This window comes from Tinamus guttatus, unplaced genomic scaffold (assembly GCF_059628265.1).
Source record: "Tinamus guttatus ecotype Peru unplaced genomic scaffold, ASM5962826v1 Tinamus_guttatus_pri_ptg000177l, whole genome shotgun sequence".
NCBI lineage: Eukaryota > Metazoa > Chordata > Aves > Tinamiformes > Tinamidae > Tinamus > Tinamus guttatus.
In genome coordinates this window covers 516851-535557 of record NW_028288711.1, presented here as the reverse complement: position 1 = coordinate 535557, position 18707 = coordinate 516851, and the positions used below count along the sequence as shown (strand labels likewise).

The 18707-nt window shown below is 52.1% G+C and overlaps 1 protein-coding gene across 1 annotated transcript in view; it reads right to left on the bottom strand.

The window, feature by feature from the left end:
* Positions 1 to 18707, bottom strand: part of LOC104568718 (uncharacterized) — an 81885-nt gene that overhangs the window by 27973 nt on the left and 35205 nt on the right. The window contains exons 8-19 of the mRNA XM_088523293.1: positions 16044 to 16302; positions 15478 to 15959; positions 10553 to 10597; positions 10089 to 10208; positions 5056 to 5094; positions 4877 to 4930; positions 3912 to 3965; positions 2565 to 2672; positions 1437 to 1490; positions 757 to 810; positions 570 to 614; positions 313 to 366 (exon numbers count right to left, since the gene is read on the bottom strand). Of these exons, the coding sequence (XP_088379419.1) occupies positions 313 to 366; positions 570 to 614; positions 757 to 810; positions 1437 to 1490; positions 2565 to 2672; positions 3912 to 3965; positions 4877 to 4930; positions 5056 to 5094; positions 10089 to 10208; positions 10553 to 10597; positions 15478 to 15959; positions 16044 to 16302 (1368 nt within the window). The remainder of the gene's footprint in view (positions 1 to 312; positions 367 to 569; positions 615 to 756; positions 811 to 1436; positions 1491 to 2564; positions 2673 to 3911; positions 3966 to 4876; positions 4931 to 5055; positions 5095 to 10088; positions 10209 to 10552; positions 10598 to 15477; positions 15960 to 16043; positions 16303 to 18707) is intronic.

The following is an 18707-nucleotide window of genomic DNA, read 5'->3' as shown; positions in this document are numbered from 1 at the left end:
CCATTAGCCACGATGGAAGCCCTTCCATTTTCCTTTGAACCCCTCTGCAGAGCCAGGTCTTTACCAGGATGTCTCCTAACGCCTTGGCAGCGGGCAAGCTCCTGGCATGCCTAGAGCTGCGTGGAACCAACGTGGTGCTGCTAGCCTGGGCCTCATCCCCTTCGGAGGGATATACATCATGAGGCAAGGTGTGCTAGAGGGCTCGGGGGGTCTTTGGCATCACATCGCATGGGTGGGAGGCACCAGGGGACCAACGGGTGATTCCAACTGTGCCTCTTTGGGGAGGACACAGGACACCGCAGAGCCACTCACCTCGGGGCCGGCGGGGCCCTGGAAGCCGGCGGCGCCCTTCAGACCCACCATCCCCTAGGAGAGAAGTGCGGAGCGAGGTGCCAGAGGCAGGAACTGAACGTGGTCCACGGCCGCTTCTGCCGCTGCCCCAGCATGGGGTGCTCCTGGCTCCTCCATGGCCAGAAAGCAGCCGGGAGCAGGGACAAGGGGCACGGGGAAAGGGAAGGGGCAGTCCCAGCACATCAAGGCTGACACACAGTGCTATTCTGTGAACTCACCTGCCCCCCGGCAGGACCTGGAGGACCGTTATCTCCTTTCACCCCCTGCGAAGGCAAAGAGCAGACTGAGTGGCCAGAGAAGAGAGCACAGTGCAGGCAGCAGGAGCCGGCCGGGGGACACAGCAGGGGACAACGTTCCCTGGTCACTCCGGACAAGGCTGCCGAGCGGGAGGATGGACACACTCACCTTTGATCCCTTCTCTCCTTTCTCCCCGGCGGGTCCAGGGTCACCCAAAAACCCCTGAAACAGGAGTAGCATAGACCCGTGAGCCACAACTAGAGCATCAAGTGGCTTGAACAGATCCGAGGGCACGCAAAGGTCTACTGGTGGCATGGGACAGGGCTCGAGTGTGTTCTGAGTGAGGCAGCACCCAAGGAAAAGCCTCACCCTGAGAAGTTCTGCTTCTAAAACTATGTTGAAATGGCTCAGGAGTTTAGATATCCCTGTTTGATAATTCCTCCTCCCAAAATCTCTTGGGCACCTCTAAAAATTGGAGGCAACACTTCGGGGATTAAAAGGGCTGGAAGCGGGACAGAGCAGGGAGGAGAATTAGTCACAGAAACCATTGGCACTTGCTTTTTTATGGACATTTTAGATGCTAAATCAGCTGTAAGAGCAGCCAGGTGAGGAACTGCAGATGTGTTATGCTAACAGCCCTTCAAATCCCGCACTGAAAGTAAGACCAGTTAATCTATCAGTCAAAATCTCCTAATGCTTGAAAAGCGAGACAGAGCAAAATGAAAAAAGAAATAATAACAATAATAAAAAGCATAAAAATGAACTGCTCTGTTGAAACTGCTGGGTGCCAGTGGACTCCCCCCACTCCTGTCCTGTTGTCTGCAGCAGAGACCCCACGGCCAACTTACCTCTTCGCCCTTCTCTCCAGCCAGTCCTCGGTCACCTTTAAATCCCTGCAGACCCTGGAGGGAGGAGGAGGAGGAGGGAGTGGATGAGATGCTCAGGGCTGGTGCCTTCAGCCCCACTTCCCACCCCCTGGCGCTCGGGAACCTCTCCCCAGGGCCACCCTGCTTCAGATTCCCGAAGTTGCTCCCAAAAGCCACCAGCACCTCAGCTTCACTCAGCTCCCCAGCACCGAGCTGGGAAACTGTCCCGAGAATGCTTTCAGCCCAGGGATCGCTGCACGCAATACGGACCAAGGGCACTCCTGGCCTCCTGGGCCTATAAGGGTGAGTACGCTTACCTAGATCTTTTCTCAGCCTCTTTCCATGAAACCCTCTACTGCAAAACATCTCTGGCAGCTCCCCAAGGCCACTCAAAGTGCTGTCCCAGGTGCTTTTTGCTTCACACATCCCCTACTTGCAATCTTCCCCTCCCTCAGCTTTCACCAAGCGATCTTCAATTCGCCCACGTGAAAGCCAGCCTTATGCCTTCCAGCATCAGACTGCTCCCAAAGCCAGAGAGCACCGAGCCCATCCCTGCTTCCTTGCCAAGGACATGGAGTTGGTGTCAGCTTTCTGTATAGACCTGCGCTTTGGTCCCTTTCCCTTCCGCCTCTCTCCAAATTCCCAGGTTCCCAGCCCGCTTCAGGCATAGCCATGGATAAGGGAAGGGATAGCCACACCAACTGTTGGGTTTTACAGCCCTTTCTCTAGGGGAACATGAATCCAGGAATAGCTGTGGCTCAACCTGACAGCACTCACAGTTTGGAGGCATTTAGTTAAAGGAGACTCTGCAAAGGAGGCTCCTTTTCAGCTCTTCATTGGCAGACCGAGCAAAAGGCCTCCAGACCAGGAGCGTCTTTAAACACACAGCCAGAGCAGTACATTAGCAAGGGCTGGGGCAAGGGTCAAGGGAGGAGAAGGTGTGAGGAGAAGGATGGGCTGGGAGAGGCCTGGAATAGTGAATCAGGACCCTGCAGCAGCTCCAATACCCTCTCCTGGGTACAGGTAAAGCTCTGGGGCCGGGATTCCAGCTTCCCATTGCTCTAACCTAGGGGCTGCGGTCCTCGCTCCTGCCTGACAGTCCTGTCTCACCTGCTCTCCTGGGAGCCCCGAGGGCCCGGGCTTGCCGTCCAGGCCAGGAAACCCATCCGAGCCGGGATAACCTGCACGTCCTGGCATGCCCTGAAGTCCAGGTTCCCCCTGCAGGGAGCAAAACCAAGAGCAAATACGAATCAGAGCAGCATCCTGCAAAGCAGGAGTGGAGACAAAGGGAAGCAACAGAGAAAACAATCATTTTATTAAACCCGTAAGATAGGGAGAAGAGGGATGCCTGCAGGAGCAGGCTGCAAAACCTCTGGGGCCAAGCTCAAGTGGAGACGTGAATCTTAACCAAACAGGTCATGAAAACCCTTTGCATGGTTTGCGGCAGACTTTTTGCGGTGTATTCACATTGCTGGGGCTGTTTTCCTTGGAACTGGAGTGATGCAGCAGGAGGCTCCTGGCCTTCTCCTAAGCCCTGTTTGATGCCCAGATGCTCTGAGCAGGGTTGGTTGTCAGATATCAGAGGTGCTGAGCCCAAAAGGAAGTACAAGCCCTGGTGCCAAAGCATGAATGCCATCGAGTCCGACCGCCAGCAACACCTCGGTGATCAGAGCAGGCTCAGGAGGGGGGCAGCAGGAGCTGGAAAGGGGATGGGAGCCTCAAACCGCAGCCAAGAGCCCAGCTTGTGGCTGACGTCGCACGGGAGTCAGGCACCCGGCGCTGGTGGCTGCCATGAAACGCAACCCCCAGCACGAGCACATCAGGCTCGCAGATGTACGAGGAAAAGAGGAAAAAATGCTCCTTCCCATTTCTGCGCTAATCCCCCACGAGCCACTGACTCCTCACACAGATCCTGTTTATGTAGAGATGAAGAATCATTTTAGTGACTGAGCTAAACTGACAGACCCCTGTGTTTACACTCCCTTGGCTTAACAGAGCTGTTGATGGCTGCCAGATGTTGGCATCTGGTAAACTACATGCACAGTGTCTCCCTGCTGCAGCTCAGCAGCCCTGGAGGGTATTGGATCACCTTGCTGCCCTGTCCATCATCCTTCAGAGTCTCACAGCTGTCATATGTTCCCTGATGGATACTGGGGCTATGATTTTTTGCAGGCATTCCTGGGTGAAGGGCCAAGCACCAGCCCAATCCCTGCTCGCCATCCCTGCCACTGGGCTCGCAGACATGCTGCCCCCAAGCTGCACCATTGACCTGGTCAGCACTAGCCCACAGAAGAACCAGCCATGGAGAGAAGCTTGGGACAACCTTCCTCTGCCCCTACTCATGAACCCTCAAACCAGGGATATGTTTCCCACTGCAGAGGTCCCAAACCAGAAACAAACCTTGTTTTTACCATTCTCCTTCACCCAGGATCTAAGGGAGGGTTAGGGTCCACTTACCACATATCCCTGTGACCCTTTTTCACCTGGCTCCCCAGGATATCCGGAAGGCCCCTGCGTACACACAAACAGGCAGCAAGTCAACAAGTGGTCGCCGTCCCCCTGTGCTGGCCCGAGTTCTGTTGCAGCGTTTGCTGCATTGGAAGAAGTTTGGGCCTCGCAGCCTCACACACAGACACTGTTACAGAAGGAACAGGGCTGGCTGAGGCTGCAGAGCAGTGTGGTTTGCACCAGAACATCCTGCAGCTTCACCAGAGATGCCCTTGCCAGGTTTACGGCAAGGACAGATTTAAGTATCTCCAAGTAGGCAGAAGAAAATCTGTTTCTCCATGGCTTTAATGCCTTATAGGGAACTGCAATGTAAAGGGTCTTTCCTGTCTTCATTTCTTTTGCCACCCGCCACTGCCTTTCTCTCAGCCCTGCTCCTTGCTCTACTTCTACCACAGTTCAAAGGGCACAAACCCAATGGGGATGTCAGCATCAAACTGAAACCCTGACTGTCAACTGAGGAGGCATCACAGACTCACCAAGCTGGGGTTGGGTCCTAAATAAATATATTAGCTATTCGTTGGTTTGCTTTTGCACACTCACGAGTGGATTTATATTGCACTTTGACAAGCAACTGGCCATCTACAAGACCAATATTAGGAACCTGATCCTTCCTGAACATAAACCAGCACTGTTCTACTGAAAGAGCCTGGTGGAGAGGGGACAGGGGCCAAGTTTGCCAAAGGGAGTTAGATATCAAACATCACTCCATGTTTGGTGGAATGCAGAAAAGGAAACCATTAGGCTCCTTTGAAACCCAATCCCAAGGCCCTTAATTACAGCAAATGAGAAACAACCGGGCTTGCTCAAGCAGCTGGAGATGTCACCTCAGCTTCCCAAGGAAAGCAGGAACCACAAAGGGACCAAGCCAGGACTGGGCCAGAGAGGGCAAACCAGAGCACTCGCTTCTTACTTACAGGTACTCCTGGCTTTCCTGGATGTCCTGGGGGCCCAGCAGGTCCAGGTTGTCTCTGGATCAAAGCAGGAAACATTGAGAAAACAGATCTCTGTCACGAAGCTTGGAAAGAGGAGAATCCAGCTGACCACACAGAGGAAAAAGAAAACTACAGAAACTTGCCCAATGGCCAATACTCACCGGCCAGCCTGCATGCAGAAGCTGGTAAAATGATGATTGCTGAAAGAATGGGAGAAAAAAAAAGGGGGGGGGGGAAACGTCAAAAAAGATCCCCTTTTTTTCCTTCTTTAGAGTCTTTTTTCCTGTTACTTGGGAAGACACAGCTATGAAGCATTCCTCAGTTACTCATTTCCTTTTATACCAGCTGTATACAAGTCACAGAAGAAGGTTTAACATGAGGACACATCACAGCTAGGTATGGAGAGATCCAAGGGACACACTGGTTCTGTCAGCAGAGACACGTAACGTGGCTGCCATTTAGAGGACCACAAAATTCACAGGATGGGCTCCTTTGGCACTGTGATGAAACAGGGCTTGCAGCAAAACAAGGTACCTGCTGCACACGTGTCTCCCTAGGGAACACGGGGAACAAGATTCAAAGCACACACAGAGATTTGCGCTGGGAAACCCGCTTGGATGCCACCCTGTGCCCTGTGCTCTGGGTGTCCCTGCTGGAGCAGGGGAGGTTGGACTAGATGATCCCTAGAGGTCCCTTCCAATCTCAGCCATTCTCCGAGTCTGAGTCTCTCTGAGTCTGAGCAGCAGCAGGTCCCACTTAGCCCCGAACCCTCCATTTGGGAGCTTGCTGCTATGAGATGATGCTGATAGCCAAGCCAAGGATGCTGGTGAGTCCTCAGCTAGATGTGCTGATACTGGAGCTGTTCTCTTCGCATGAGAGCTAGACATTAGTGCAAGGGGAATAAAATGAGTATTCGAACGGATAAACAACACTATATAACTTAGGGTGGGTCATGGCTCCTAGACAATGTGCAGATGTCAAGGCCAAAAGTCAAGGTTGTCTCTCCCCTCCCATCCCGCACTGGGCTGCCTGGGAATGCTGCTTTTAAAAACTATGTGTAGCCAAAGCATATTTGGATACTCTGCTCCCTCTCTCCAGACCTCCCACGTGTCCCAGCCAGCACGGCACTCTCCCTGCTTTCTGTTCATCCAGTCCTTCCCAAGGGCTCACTTTTCCTCCCTTGCCACGGGGGAGGAAACCAAACCAGCCAAAAACAAATCTGTCTTTGCTGTCTCCCTCTATTACCCTAAGCACATTGCCAGTGGTTAAATATACACGCTAAAGGAAATAGTTATACTGGGTTCTCTCTCTTCAAAGAGCCATGTCCACCGTTAGCACGGCCAGTTGGAGAAACCAATGGGGAGCACCAGGACCAAGCAGCCACGTTGCCTCGCTATCCTGCGGCAGGACGGTACCTCTCGGCCCAAAGAGATTTCCTCTACCAGAAAGTACTCCAAGCGTTTTGCAGAAGTGTGACAATTTTGACAGAGGATTCAGCGGATGAAAGCAGAATGTTTTCCTTATGCTGCCCACTCCAGTCCCAACAGAGCACTACTTAGCTTTGAAGGCTGTGATCTGACACTTGATAAACTCCCACCTGAGAGAATGCAGCTTCTCAATAATGTAATTTATAAGTTTCTAGATTGAGAGCTTGCATAATTTGTTTGGAAAAACATCAGATTTATCCCACAGTGAACTGAACCCAGATGTTTTGACACAGCGGTTTGCCACAGGTCAGAAGACAGCCCCACTAGCTTCTTTTGAACCCCCAAATGAGGGCAAGTTCTTGGCAGCTGTGTCCAGCCAGGGTTTCCCCCAGCTCCCAGCAGCCAGATCTTTTAGGTACCCCCACTTTTAAGACCCGATGACCACCAAGGAAAAATACACTCACATGGCACAGGAGCAGCCAAGCCCATAGTATTCTTAAATCAGCATAAAAGTCTTAAAGCTCAATAGCACAGCCATTCCCAAGCCAGCTTTCTCCAAGTTTTGCACAGTGAGGAGTGACCAGACCTGCTAGTGCATCTCCAAGCTCCCAGCCAGCCTCGTGTTCCTCCAGCAGTACGAACCCCAGGTGCTCAGGAGCCAAAACGTATGTCCCCTTCTCCTTCGCCTCCTTCCTCCTTTTTGCTCTACAGTGCAGCCAGACAAATGGTGCAGGCAGCTCCAAACTCCAGCTCACCTCAAAGGCTAAAAACCTACCTTATTCCCTACCCCCAAAGATGCAAGTAGAGGACCATGTCCTTAGTAAGATCTTTACCAGCTGCAGGATTGCGGCTTTGGGAACTCCCTCCTGTCTCTCTCCACAGATCAATCCTCTGATACCAGAGGAGAAAGCAGGGAAAAAGCCAAGGAACTCATTAACCAAAATAAATACAGACCTTTCAACATATGGAAATATTTCTAATAATAAGCAGAGCTCTCTGGACAGATGGTGAATGGATACGTTTAACTAGCTCTAACGCTGCACTAGGCAGTTCGGTTCCTTTCAAGTTTATCCCAAACTGATCAACACGAGCAAGCGTGCACGGTCCTTGCCAGTCAGATGGGGCCAGGCCACAACCCCCTCATACAGTCAGTTCTCATTTCCCTCAAAAAAAAGTTCATAAAAAAGCACTTTTGAGGCACTGGAGTGCAGCCAATGCTCTTGCCCTGTCTCGTGAATCAATGAACTTGCGCTCACTTGTGACTGGATATTATTTCACTAGGCTTGAAAAAAAGAAAGTTAAAAAAAGTTAACATTTTAAAAGCACAAAATAGCCAACAGGAGACATGAACTCTCACCTTGGAGCCTCAGAAGCCAAGAGAGGGGGACAGAAATTAATAGCTTTCTGCAACTTAAAGGGGAAATAGTCCACACTCTGTTTACAGCAGCCTTAGGCAGCAGAGCGACACGTAGAGGGATCATAAGGAAACAGAGAGGACAGAGGATGGGGCCTCTGATTCCTGTACAGGACCCATCCTGTGAACGTCTAGCACAGCCTGGGACAGAGAAAACCCTTCTAAGGTCTCTGCAGGGAGCAGGTTTGCTCCAGGGCATGAGCCTTGCTCACCTCTGCACCACGGCACTGCTGGCCCACATGGTTATGGTCAGAAACCAGCGCAGTCAGGGCTGCCACAGGTACAGACCTCGCAGCAGCGGCAGGTCCTTGTGTGGAGAAATGTTTTCTTTTGTTCTACAGTTACCAACTTTCATTTCCCAGTTTGACCTCTTGCCTTTATTTAGGAGGAGAGACAAAAGAAGGAGGGAAGGAAGGAAGGAGGGAAGGAAGGAAGGAAGGAAGGAGGGAAGGAAGGAAGGAAGGAGGGAAGGAAGGAGGGAAGGAGGGAGGGAAGGAAGGAGGGAAGGAGGGAAGGAAGGAAGGAAGGGAGGGAGGGAGGGAGGGAGGGAGGGAGGGAGGGAGGGAGGGAGGGAGGGAGGGAGGGAGGGAGGGAGGGAGGAAGGAAGGAAGGAAGGAAGGAAGGAAGGAAGGAAGGAAGGAAGGAAGGAAGGAAGGAAGGAAGGAAGGAAGGAAGGAAGGAAGGAAGGAAGGAAGGAAGGAAGGAAGGAAGGAAGGAAGGAAGGAAGGAAGGAAGGAAGGAAGGAAGGAAGGAAGGAAGGAAGGAAGGAAGGAAGGAAGGAAGGAAGGAAGGAAGGAAGGAAGGAAGGAAGGAAGGAAGGAAGGAAGGAAGGAAGGAAGGAAGGAAGGAAGGAAGGAAGGAAGGAAGGAAGGAAGGAAGGAAGGAAGGAAGGAAGGAAGGAAGGAAGGAAGGAAGGAAGGAAGGAAGGAAGGAAGGAAGGAAGGAAGACTCTAACACTGGAGGTTTTAAGCTCCCTAACTAATCCAGGAGTTGCAATTCTTCTCCCTTCCAAGGCTTCTGGGTCTCCAATGGTTACTTAAGTAAATACTGCCCCAATTTAAGACAGCAATTCCCAAGGCAGTTCCTGCTCTCTGATGCTCCCAGCTCCTGCAGAGTTGCCCTGAGGCCGCTTCTTGGCAAGCCCCATGTCTGGCAGCCTTCCGCGGACGAAACCCCGGGACAGGGGCTGGGTGTTTGCTCCATTCCCTGGAGCAGCAAGGCTCATTGCACTGGAAAGGAGGCAGCATTCAGCATCCCAGCAGCAGAACCTCTTTGAAGCAGTTCCTGGACATCCCCTACTTCCCACACTGGCCTGAAAGGCTGCTCCTCCAACTTGCATTCCAAGGCACTGAGCTCCCTACACAACTCTGCAGCACAAGGACGTCCCCAAGATCACTAGGGTTTGTCTGTAAGAGCAGCACGCCAGAAGTCCAGAACTTCTCCAAGGCCTCTCCAAGTGCTCCAGTCTCTTGCAGATGGCTCCTCAAGCAGGCAGCCCTGCTGGCACTCTGTTCTCATTCCTACCCTATCCTGACTAAAGTTAGGAAAACATGGGGTCTGGAGCTGGATGTGGCACTGCTTAGCGCTGCCCACGGCCTGCTCTCATTTCTTTTAACGCCACCTGGGTGACATGGCCCAGCCCCACCAACTGGAAAAGCCCTTTGAGCACCCCATGTCCAAACTACTGGGCCAAGCACTGGCACACAAAGCCCAAGGGAGGGGAACTTCCACGGGATGCATTCAGTGGAAACGTCGCTGCCCCTGCCCAGCAAGGTGCATGGGAATAAACCTTTTGATAGACTGCTGGGTGTTGAACAACATTGCATACCGAGCCTGTGACCCCCAGGCATCCCTCTCATCTCCAGCCAAGCACCTGCAGCTGCCCGGGCCGGTCTCTTCCCTCTCCCACCCTGTTGCTGCAGCTGAAAGGCCACATAGGAGCAGAGGGTCCCTGTCACGTCCTCACGTCACCTCCCCTCTGTCCTCCTGCTTCTCAAGCAGGTTATGTGACTTGTGTCTTCTGGCTTTGTCACTAATCTGTTACCAAGATCCTGACCTATACACTTCAATAAACGCCTTATTCTAGGACTCTAATGTGAGAGGTTATATTTGCTATTGAGAACAGTAAGGGTAGTCTGCAAGTCAGGCTGCAGTTCGGACTGAGAGGTGAGCCCTGCGCCAGGGGGTTGTGCTAGACCCTCTGTCACCAACACGTATTTCTGGCCAAGACCTGGCCCACTGTGGCCAGCAGGCAATGAGATATGGCTTCAAAAAGCATTAAGCCATCAAAAACCTTTATTGCACCTTTCTGAGCTGAGCTCTCCCACCTGGTTCGCCCACGGCCGTCACTCACCGTGAACAACTGCCAGTCCTCCCTGGAGTTTCTCCAGAGCATGATGGTAGGGACACCAGGGATGCCTGGAGGGCCCGGCTCTCCCGGGAGGCCTGTTTGCCCCATGGCTCCAGGGTACCCCTAGAAAGACACAAGTGGGTCCTCAGAAGCAGCTTAGGTTTTGGAGTCAACCTAAACATTCAAATTCCCCGCTTCGCTGCCCCCAAAGAGAGTGAGCATTGGTGGCTCCCTCTGCAAAGCCATTAAGTGGCTCAGAGAAGAAAGGTCTGTTCAGAGAGCCATTTCAGCCATGAGCCTGGGCTTTAACTAGTCAATAAAAATAGTTCTTGCCTCTTCTAAATGCATATAAGGAACCCTCAGATGGAAAAACAAAAAAGAAAAAGAAAAAAAAATCAGAATATCAGTCGTATTTGCCCCAGATCCTAAGGCACATCTCAACGCCACACATTTTCCAGGATACTCACTTTGTCTCCTTTGGGTCCCATCAGTCCACGTCTCCCTGGACAACCCTGAAAGGCCAAGAGCGAGAGGTGTATCACCCATCCCTGCTTGCACCCCCATTCCCTGGGCACCAGGAAAGCAGTGAAGGAGCATTGGGGCTGGTGACAAGCCCGGGGCTGCCTGGTGACAAGCTCTGGGAGGAGAGCTCTAACCAGCCCAGGGAAACAAGGACTGAAATGATCAATTGGGCTTCCAGCTGCCAGAAAACCAACAGCAGAAACATCTCAAACATCCTGCGACTCAGGGGGGCACAAGATGCACCCCTTTTTGTGCTGCTCCATTCCCCCTCTCCTGCCCTATTTTCGAACATCTCTGCCCCACAGCAGAGGCCACCAGAGAAATTCTGCTGCAGCCCTTGCAAAAATGACCAAGACTGCACAGCTGCAGGAGCAGAAACATTTCTTGAGACCAGGTGGGGAAGTACAGAGCTGTTAGGAAAAAAGAAAAAAAGAAAAAAAGAAAAAAAAAAAACATAAAACTGGACTGTGGCCACCCGCTCAAACAGTAGTTTGGATGAGGACACAGACATCTGTAGCTTTTAATTTATATGAGATTTGATCTGGCTGATCTCTAGTCAAAAATGCACATTTTAGCCAAGCAACGACCCTACTTCAGGGCTTAGTGAAGCATCTGTCCGGACGGGAACAAAGTCAGATGGGAGACTGCAGCTTTTCCCCATGAACGGAATCTAGCAGGGGCTGATGCAGCATCTGCTCACGTCTCTGCTGCCGGACTAGCATGTCTGGCGGCTTCAGCACGTTCTTCTTTTGTTCCCCCCTCGCAAACTGGTTGGATCGCTGCAGTAAGCCCAGGAATTCCAGCAGAGGTACTGAAGGACAGGGCCCCAGTGCAGGTGACGTGCAGCCTGGGGCCCACCTGGCTGGGAACGCAGTGGCCCTAAGGCCACACCAGGGCCTACTGCTCCGGTCTTGGCTTCAAGGGGACATGTGCGAAGCCCAGGCTGCACGGTCAGAAGGAACACCAGCACTCAGGACGTTTCACGAAAGGGATCTTCACCATGCAAAGTGCCTCATAGAATTGAGCTTCAGCTCCCGAGACACCTGGGGACCCCAGAGAGTGATCACAAATCTCTCTCAGCAGGCACCAATGCCTGGCATGCTGTGCCACCAGCCAAAGGACACACAAAGTGCAAACGAGAAGCAGCAGCAGTGGGAACATGGTTACATTTTCTATTCAGAAATCATCCAAAGGGCCTCTTAACCAACAAAAGGACCTCCAAGCCACCCCTCCAGCTGGTGCACGTCAAGACCTGCGAGTCCTTCCTCTTGGCATGGCCACAGCAGGTCTCAGCAGACCCAGCTCCGCCCACCCTTGTTTGCCATGCTGCCCTGCACTCCCAGCTCTCCAGGGGGGCCCACAGCGTGGTTAAAAATCAAACCTCCCCCAGCTGCCATCCCTCAGCTTCCTCCGTAAGCACTACCCACATCCACTACAGAGCAGAGCAGAGCAGCTCTGCAGACAGTGCAGAAGACAGCAACAGACCCAACAGCACTCCTGAAAATTTGTCAGCATGTATTTCTCTCCCTTAAGCAGCTGAAAGCTGATGCCATTTCATGCAAATCAAAGAGAAAGGTGCAGAGCTCCAAGAATAATGAATCAAAGGGCTGCGACATTTCAGGACAGAACATGAAAATTAACTCATACGGTCTCTTAAAGAGGGGAGCCCATGGTTTGCTCTGCAAACCACACACAGTGCCACTCCACGACATAATCAGTCTTCCCCCAACAGGAGCCGACACGTAACCGCATGAGTCATGACACGATGGTGGCTACATCGAGAAGAGCAGACTTGTTTCTACACCTGCCCGTTACGTGAGTTCACGCTGTCCCTGACACCACCTGCCTCCAGTAGAATTCCATGTGAACCTAGGAATAGAAACCATGTCTCTGAATAACCGGTTAAGGTTGAGTAACTAGAACAAAGAGGAAAAATAAAGCCAAGAAGCTTTGGAGTATAGCAGTACAATTAAGTCAATTAAGCAAGGAGAATCATCAAGATCACAAAAATCAGCAGCTTTTGGAGAAACAAGCACTTTCCACCTCTCACAATGTTTTTTCTCCAAAGATCTCAAGTGCCTTTAGAGAAGATGGATGGTTATGACAGGAGGGCCTGTGCCAGGCTGCTGGCCGCTGTCCTGCAGGATGAGGAGAGGTGGTCCTGGCTCACAGAGGTGTCTCTTGCCTTTTCTAAGCCCAGAGCATTTTGGAGAGCTGAGAGGAGCCGCAGAGCTCCACGGATGGGCAAACCATGGAAAGGAGACGTTGCCGAAAGCCCTTCCAGGGCTGCAGCTCAAATGTCTCCCCGTCCCCAAGCCCACCGGCATCTCAACCTGCTTGGTCAGAACCATGGCTGCGAGGAGGCCCGAGCCCCAGGAGCACGGGCGGCATCGCTAACCGATTGTTACAAACCATCCAGGTCTGAATGTCACCCTTGGGGTACTAAATTCAGAAGCAGCTGCGTAGTTTCTCTCCGATTCCCTTTCTGAGCACTGCTGGGTACAGCTGCACCTTCCTTGAGCTGCGGATCGGAGGACCAGACACCATGTGCTCCCCCACTCTCAGGGCTTGCTATCAGAGGGAGGCAAAGATTTTTTGGCTTGGGAGTTTCTTTTTAAGCCAGATCCAGAAAATGGCATTTCAGCAACACAATTTTTTCCCCTAAAACATGCCGATTCCCCTGATTGACATTGCTAGTGAAGGAGGAAGAGGAGGAGGGAGAAAAAAAATAACACCCCAAAATGTTGACACTAAAAATACCTTGTTCCCAAAGCTTTCCTCTAAGAATAACCTGAGATTTTATGTTCAGACACCTCCTCATCCTGACTCCCATCTCCTGGCGCCTCCGTAAGGATGCTCAAGGTGACCCGGCAGCAGCGTGTGACGTGCTACAAGCCCTGCGCAGAACATCAACACCCAAACCAGGCGTGAGGTTGGGTTGGGTTTCCAAAGGAAAGCTTTCACATCCTTTTTAAATGAGGGCAGGAAGATTATTATTTTTGCTGGCTCTTTTTCCCACCCTGGCTTCCACCAGTCCTGATCCGAACATACATACTGCAAAGCACCCACAGTTGTCCCATGGTGGAAGATCCCAGCGTGGCCCTGGCAAGCAGCACTCGGCCCCCAGATAGCAGATTATCAAGACGGATGCAGCAGAAAGTCTAGCTGTGACTTTCATCCGAGCACGTGACAATTCCAGGATTTTCTACAGGAAGGGAAGGCAATTCCCTCCCAGCTCTCATTCCCCCTTGCTGCATTTCCTCCTCCCTCCCCCGGCGGGATGACAGCAGGGCTGTCAGGTGGCACGACGCTTCAGCAGCTCCTGCAATATTTTCACCACCCTTTAGCATCTGTTCCTTTTGCGATTTTCTCTTATTTTTTGCAAGCAAGAGCTGCAGTAAGAAGATGGATTGAAGGGGAAGCTGGCGGTCCTAAATTTAACCAGTGTCCTCCAGGGCCTGACATGCTGATGACGAACATCCATGAGCATTCACAAAAATGGATTTTGTCTGGGAGAGGGGGCCAAGGAGGGTTCATCTCCTTTGGCTCCAGGGAGAGATGCTCCAGGTCTGATTGCTCTGAGGTACCAGTGTTGAGTTTGCTCTCATTACAGACCCTGCCAGAGCTGTTGGAGCAGAAACCACCACAGCATCATCACAAAGGATGACTCTTAGTGACAATCCATCAGTCCAAACAGCCCCTTGCACAGACCTGATCCACAATATGAAAAGGAGGAATGAGCCCAAAAGTCAGTCCTGAATGTGGAGACATCTCAGGCAGCTCCCACTCGGCTGGGCACCGCAAGGAGATCGCGGTCACTCGTAGCAATCCAGCTGGGTCACTGACAACCACACATGCAGTTCTGTTCTACCCAATCCCACTGAATTTTAAGGAAAAGGCATCAAAATTAGCATACCATTTTGGCTGAAGAAACAAACTGGACAAAATACATAACAAAAGAATTCAGATATTTCCCAATGAAGACTGACTTCTTTGCTAAATCTGCATCTATCCTAGATTCACCAAGACTGAAAATTAAAGACATTTTAGTGGATAAATAATCTGAAGAAAATATACATATTGTATTCCAAGAGAAGTAGAATGTTTTGCTCTGGTCCAGCATGATTTTCCAGGTCTCCCATTGCTGAGGAAGCAAAGGACAGCAATGAGAGCAGTGACCACAGACCGCTCCGAGGCTGAAGGCAGAGGCTTGCTATGGCGAGACGGGGCTGGAGGCAGCCTTGGGCATTGCCTGTGCCCCACGTGGAGCATTAGCCAGCCCCCGACCAACAGGACCCACACAAGATGAAAACTGAGAACATGATTAAATGGCTTGGGACCATCTCTAGGATAGCAGAGAGAAGAAAACCATGCTCTTTTCTCTCCGATTGCTATTAAGGCTCTTCAGGGGACATCAGGAAACTGCTGCTTATCAAGCGCAGGGGCTGATGCATGGACATCCACTGCACACGAGGGAGGTTTATCTGCCTGGTTCATCGCTAGCACCAGGACCATCCATCACTGTGAGCAGGGGAAGAGCTGCACCCACTAACCCTGTCACGTGCCCTGGGTGAGGATGGTGGTTACCTGGTACCACAGGTGGGACCCAAGCTTGGGTAAAGCCCCACCCTCAGACCAGCCCAGACACCAGCGCGGGGAACAACCCAATAACTGGGATCCAACATGTCTGGCATTAGAAAGCTTTCCTATTTCAGCCTGCCTGCCTACGCCTCCCTGCCTTCCCCAAATCCATGTGTTTTAGTCCTAAGGGATGCTTTGAACATTGCTCCATTGCCTGATGATGGCCCACTGTACACAGTGTCACCCCATCCACCCTTTCGCACCCACAGCCATTTCCTCCTCTGCTTACAGGCCGCCCTGGTGGTCCTGGCAGCCCTGGTGGTCCCAGCTTCATGCAGACCTGCTGTCCATCTGCCCTTGGCAGGACCTCCTGCTCCTGGTGGTCCACAAGGCTCTTTTCTTTGCTCCCAGACACACTGCGGTGCACAACACCTTTCCCGAGCCCTGTCTGCGGGGCAGTTGTGGCAGTCTCGGGCCTTACAGGAGCTTCTAAAGGATGCTCCAGAGAACTTCTGATGTCCCCCTTGCCTGGGGCCTCGGGAAGGACCTTGTGTACATTTCCATCAGAGCTGGCTGTCTGAGTGAATGACGGAGAGACTTTTGAGAAGGAGGAAGGGGCGTCCAGACCAACAAAGGCATCAACAGGTTTCCTGGGAGAGAGCCGTGTGCAAGAGCCCACGTCTCCTTTCAGCTTTTCCGTTGTGACGTTCTCCTGGCGATCTGCGGGATGTTCCTTCTTGGCAGCTGCTCTGTTTACTTTGGCCAGTACTCCTAGGAGGATAAAAGCACCATGAACCACTCGAGCATTATGAGAATGGTCAAGAGAAAAGGAGGTAACAGCAGCTATGGACTTACTTGAATTGCCAGCCACTGGTGGGCTACTCCTGCCAAGCCCTGGCCTGTGAGGGCCAGTGATTTTATTATAGGTGGAGTTCAACAGCTGAAAGCCTTCCTCCTCAATAGAGAGGCTTTCCTCCTGCTCAGCAGATGGCATGTCACCAGTAGAGACTGAAGTTGAGGCACTTCCATCAGGCTGGAGGCTAAGAGTCTCCTGTGAATCCTCCCACATTCGAGGTGGCCCCAACACCAAGTCAGAATCAGTGAATGTGGAATCCTGAAAAGGGAAGGGGGGAAAATATATATGTTTATTTTTAATACAGATCCCACGGTTAAGCAACAGAAAGCTGAGCTTGGAAGCAATCACCAAAACAACCAAAGTAAAGACCATAAAGCCACACCAGGGATCAGTCCATCGCCATGGCCTCAGTTAGCTGCTGCCACATATTTTGAGGTTCCTAGTAGCCACGAGGAAATATTGCATGTCTGCTTTTATGCTCAGCCCTAGTGCAGCACCCTCAGATGGAGTTTGCATCTGGAGACACAAGCATGTTGGTGGGTGCTTGGATTTTGCTCCGCACTGAGCTCCATGGAGGATGGACACTTTCTGCAGCTCTTGCCACCAAGAGGCAAGTGCTGGCTCCTCCACCCTCGCTGGTGGTCCTCGGGGCTAGTGCGGCAGCACAGATGAGCAGGGATGATCTTAGAGAAGTCACTAGAGGGAGATGCAGGCCCACGCTTGCCTTGCGCGGTGCCGGGGAGCGGGGAGGTGCAGGGAGACATGGCTCACCCTTCCCACCAGAGCTCTTGGATCCAACCCGCTGATGCTCAGCTCTGGGCTTGCCCTGTGCCTTGTACCTGAGAGATGCTCACATGGGAAAACCATTAGAACACACTGGTGCTTCCCATGCTGGCAGAGTGCCCCAAGGGCCATGCCAACACTCCGCTCCCTCCAGCAGATGTGACCTCCCTTGCTCCCATCCCAGCAGCTACAATCAGGAGGGGCCCTCAACCACCAACACCGCTTCTTTAGCCACCCAACGAAGCCACAAAGTCTGGCCCTGTCCCCCTCTGCCACGGCTGTGACTGAGCTCCAAGTGCACTGCAGACTGCTGGTCTTTTGGCTTGGCTTTTTTAAAGCCATTGCTGCTTTGGAGTTAAATACATAGAAGAACAGTTGGGGAAGGGAACTGTATTCTATTCCCACACTCTAGTTGTCCCCCAGCTCCATGAATTCTTTAAAGGCAAAGATAATTTAAACCACACCAGACAACAATTTTGTTTAACAGTGTGCAGGGTAATGATGCCCAGTGATCCACAAGCAGCACCCCTGCAGTCCAGATAGCATTCCTGGATCACAAAGTCCTGGAATTCAGGATGGGGACAGGTCTGTGCTTGCAGGCATCTATGGGACAAGCCATTTTCCTTGATCTTTCTCTTCCCATTTCCTCTTGTTCTGCATCATCCTCTTCCTCCAGCCAGTGCTACCAACCTTACCAAGTGTGCAGCCTTCCTGGGGCATCAGGGGTTTTGTCACACACGTCACGGGTGGATCTTATTTTTGGAAAGGCGGCTAGAGCAGGTCTTAAATAGGCAAGTGGCAACTCAACACCAAGGTACGAAAGCTGAGATAGGGCTAAAGGGACACCACTAACAAGGCCTGATGATCCTGCACAAGAGGTGACTAAAAGCTAAAACAAACAAAACGAGAGGAGCAGGGAAAAGAGAAAGCGTGTTAGAAAATGAAATGCAGGCCCAGAGTCAAGATAAGCAGCAGAGAGCTGGGAAGATTCTAATTCCAAAAGGGAACTTCCTTGGCTTTGGGAACCGCTCCAGGATGGAGCCGCCATGACTCGCCTACCTCGTTCGCCTGCCAACGAACCTGCCCATGGAGCGGAGCAGTCCTTGGCATCCCCTGGGAGCACGAGCTTGCTGACCCGCGACTGTGCGCCAAGCAGAAAACGAGCCCCCACAGAGGAAGAGGGCAGAAACAGGGTGACAGAGAGATCAAAACCTTTCCAGTAAGAGCCTCCTACAAACACTGCTATCCAACGCAGCCTCCTGCTGGCACCGCATAGAATCATAGAATGGTTAAGGTTGGAAGGGACCTCTAGAGGTCATCCAGTCCAACGCCCCTGCACACGCAGGGTCACCTAGAGCACGTGGCACAGGACAGTGTCCAAGTGGGTTTTGAAGATCTCCAGAGAAGGAAACTCCACAACCTCTCTGGGCAGCCTGTTCCAGTGCTCTGGCACCCTCGCTGTTAAAAAGATTTTCCTTAAGGCCACGCAGAGCTTTTGGTGCTTCAGTTTGTGGCTATTTCCTCTAGTTCTGTCAGTGGCCACCACTGAAAAGAGGCCAGCACCATCCTCCTCACTGCCTCCCTTGAGGTACTTATATACACTGATCAGGTCCCCTCTCAGCCTTCTCTTCTCCAGGCTGAACAAGCCCAGCTCCCTCAGCCTCTCCTCATAGGGCAGATGTTCCAGACCCCGATCATCCTTGTGGCCCGGCGCTGGACTCTCTCCAGCAGTTCCACATCCCTCTTGTACTGTGGGGCCCAGAACTGGACACAATACTCCAAATGTGGCCTCACCAGGGCTGAGTAGAGGGGCAGGATCCCCTCCCTTGACCTGCTGGACACACTCTTCTTAGCGCACTCCAGGATCCCATTGGCCTTCT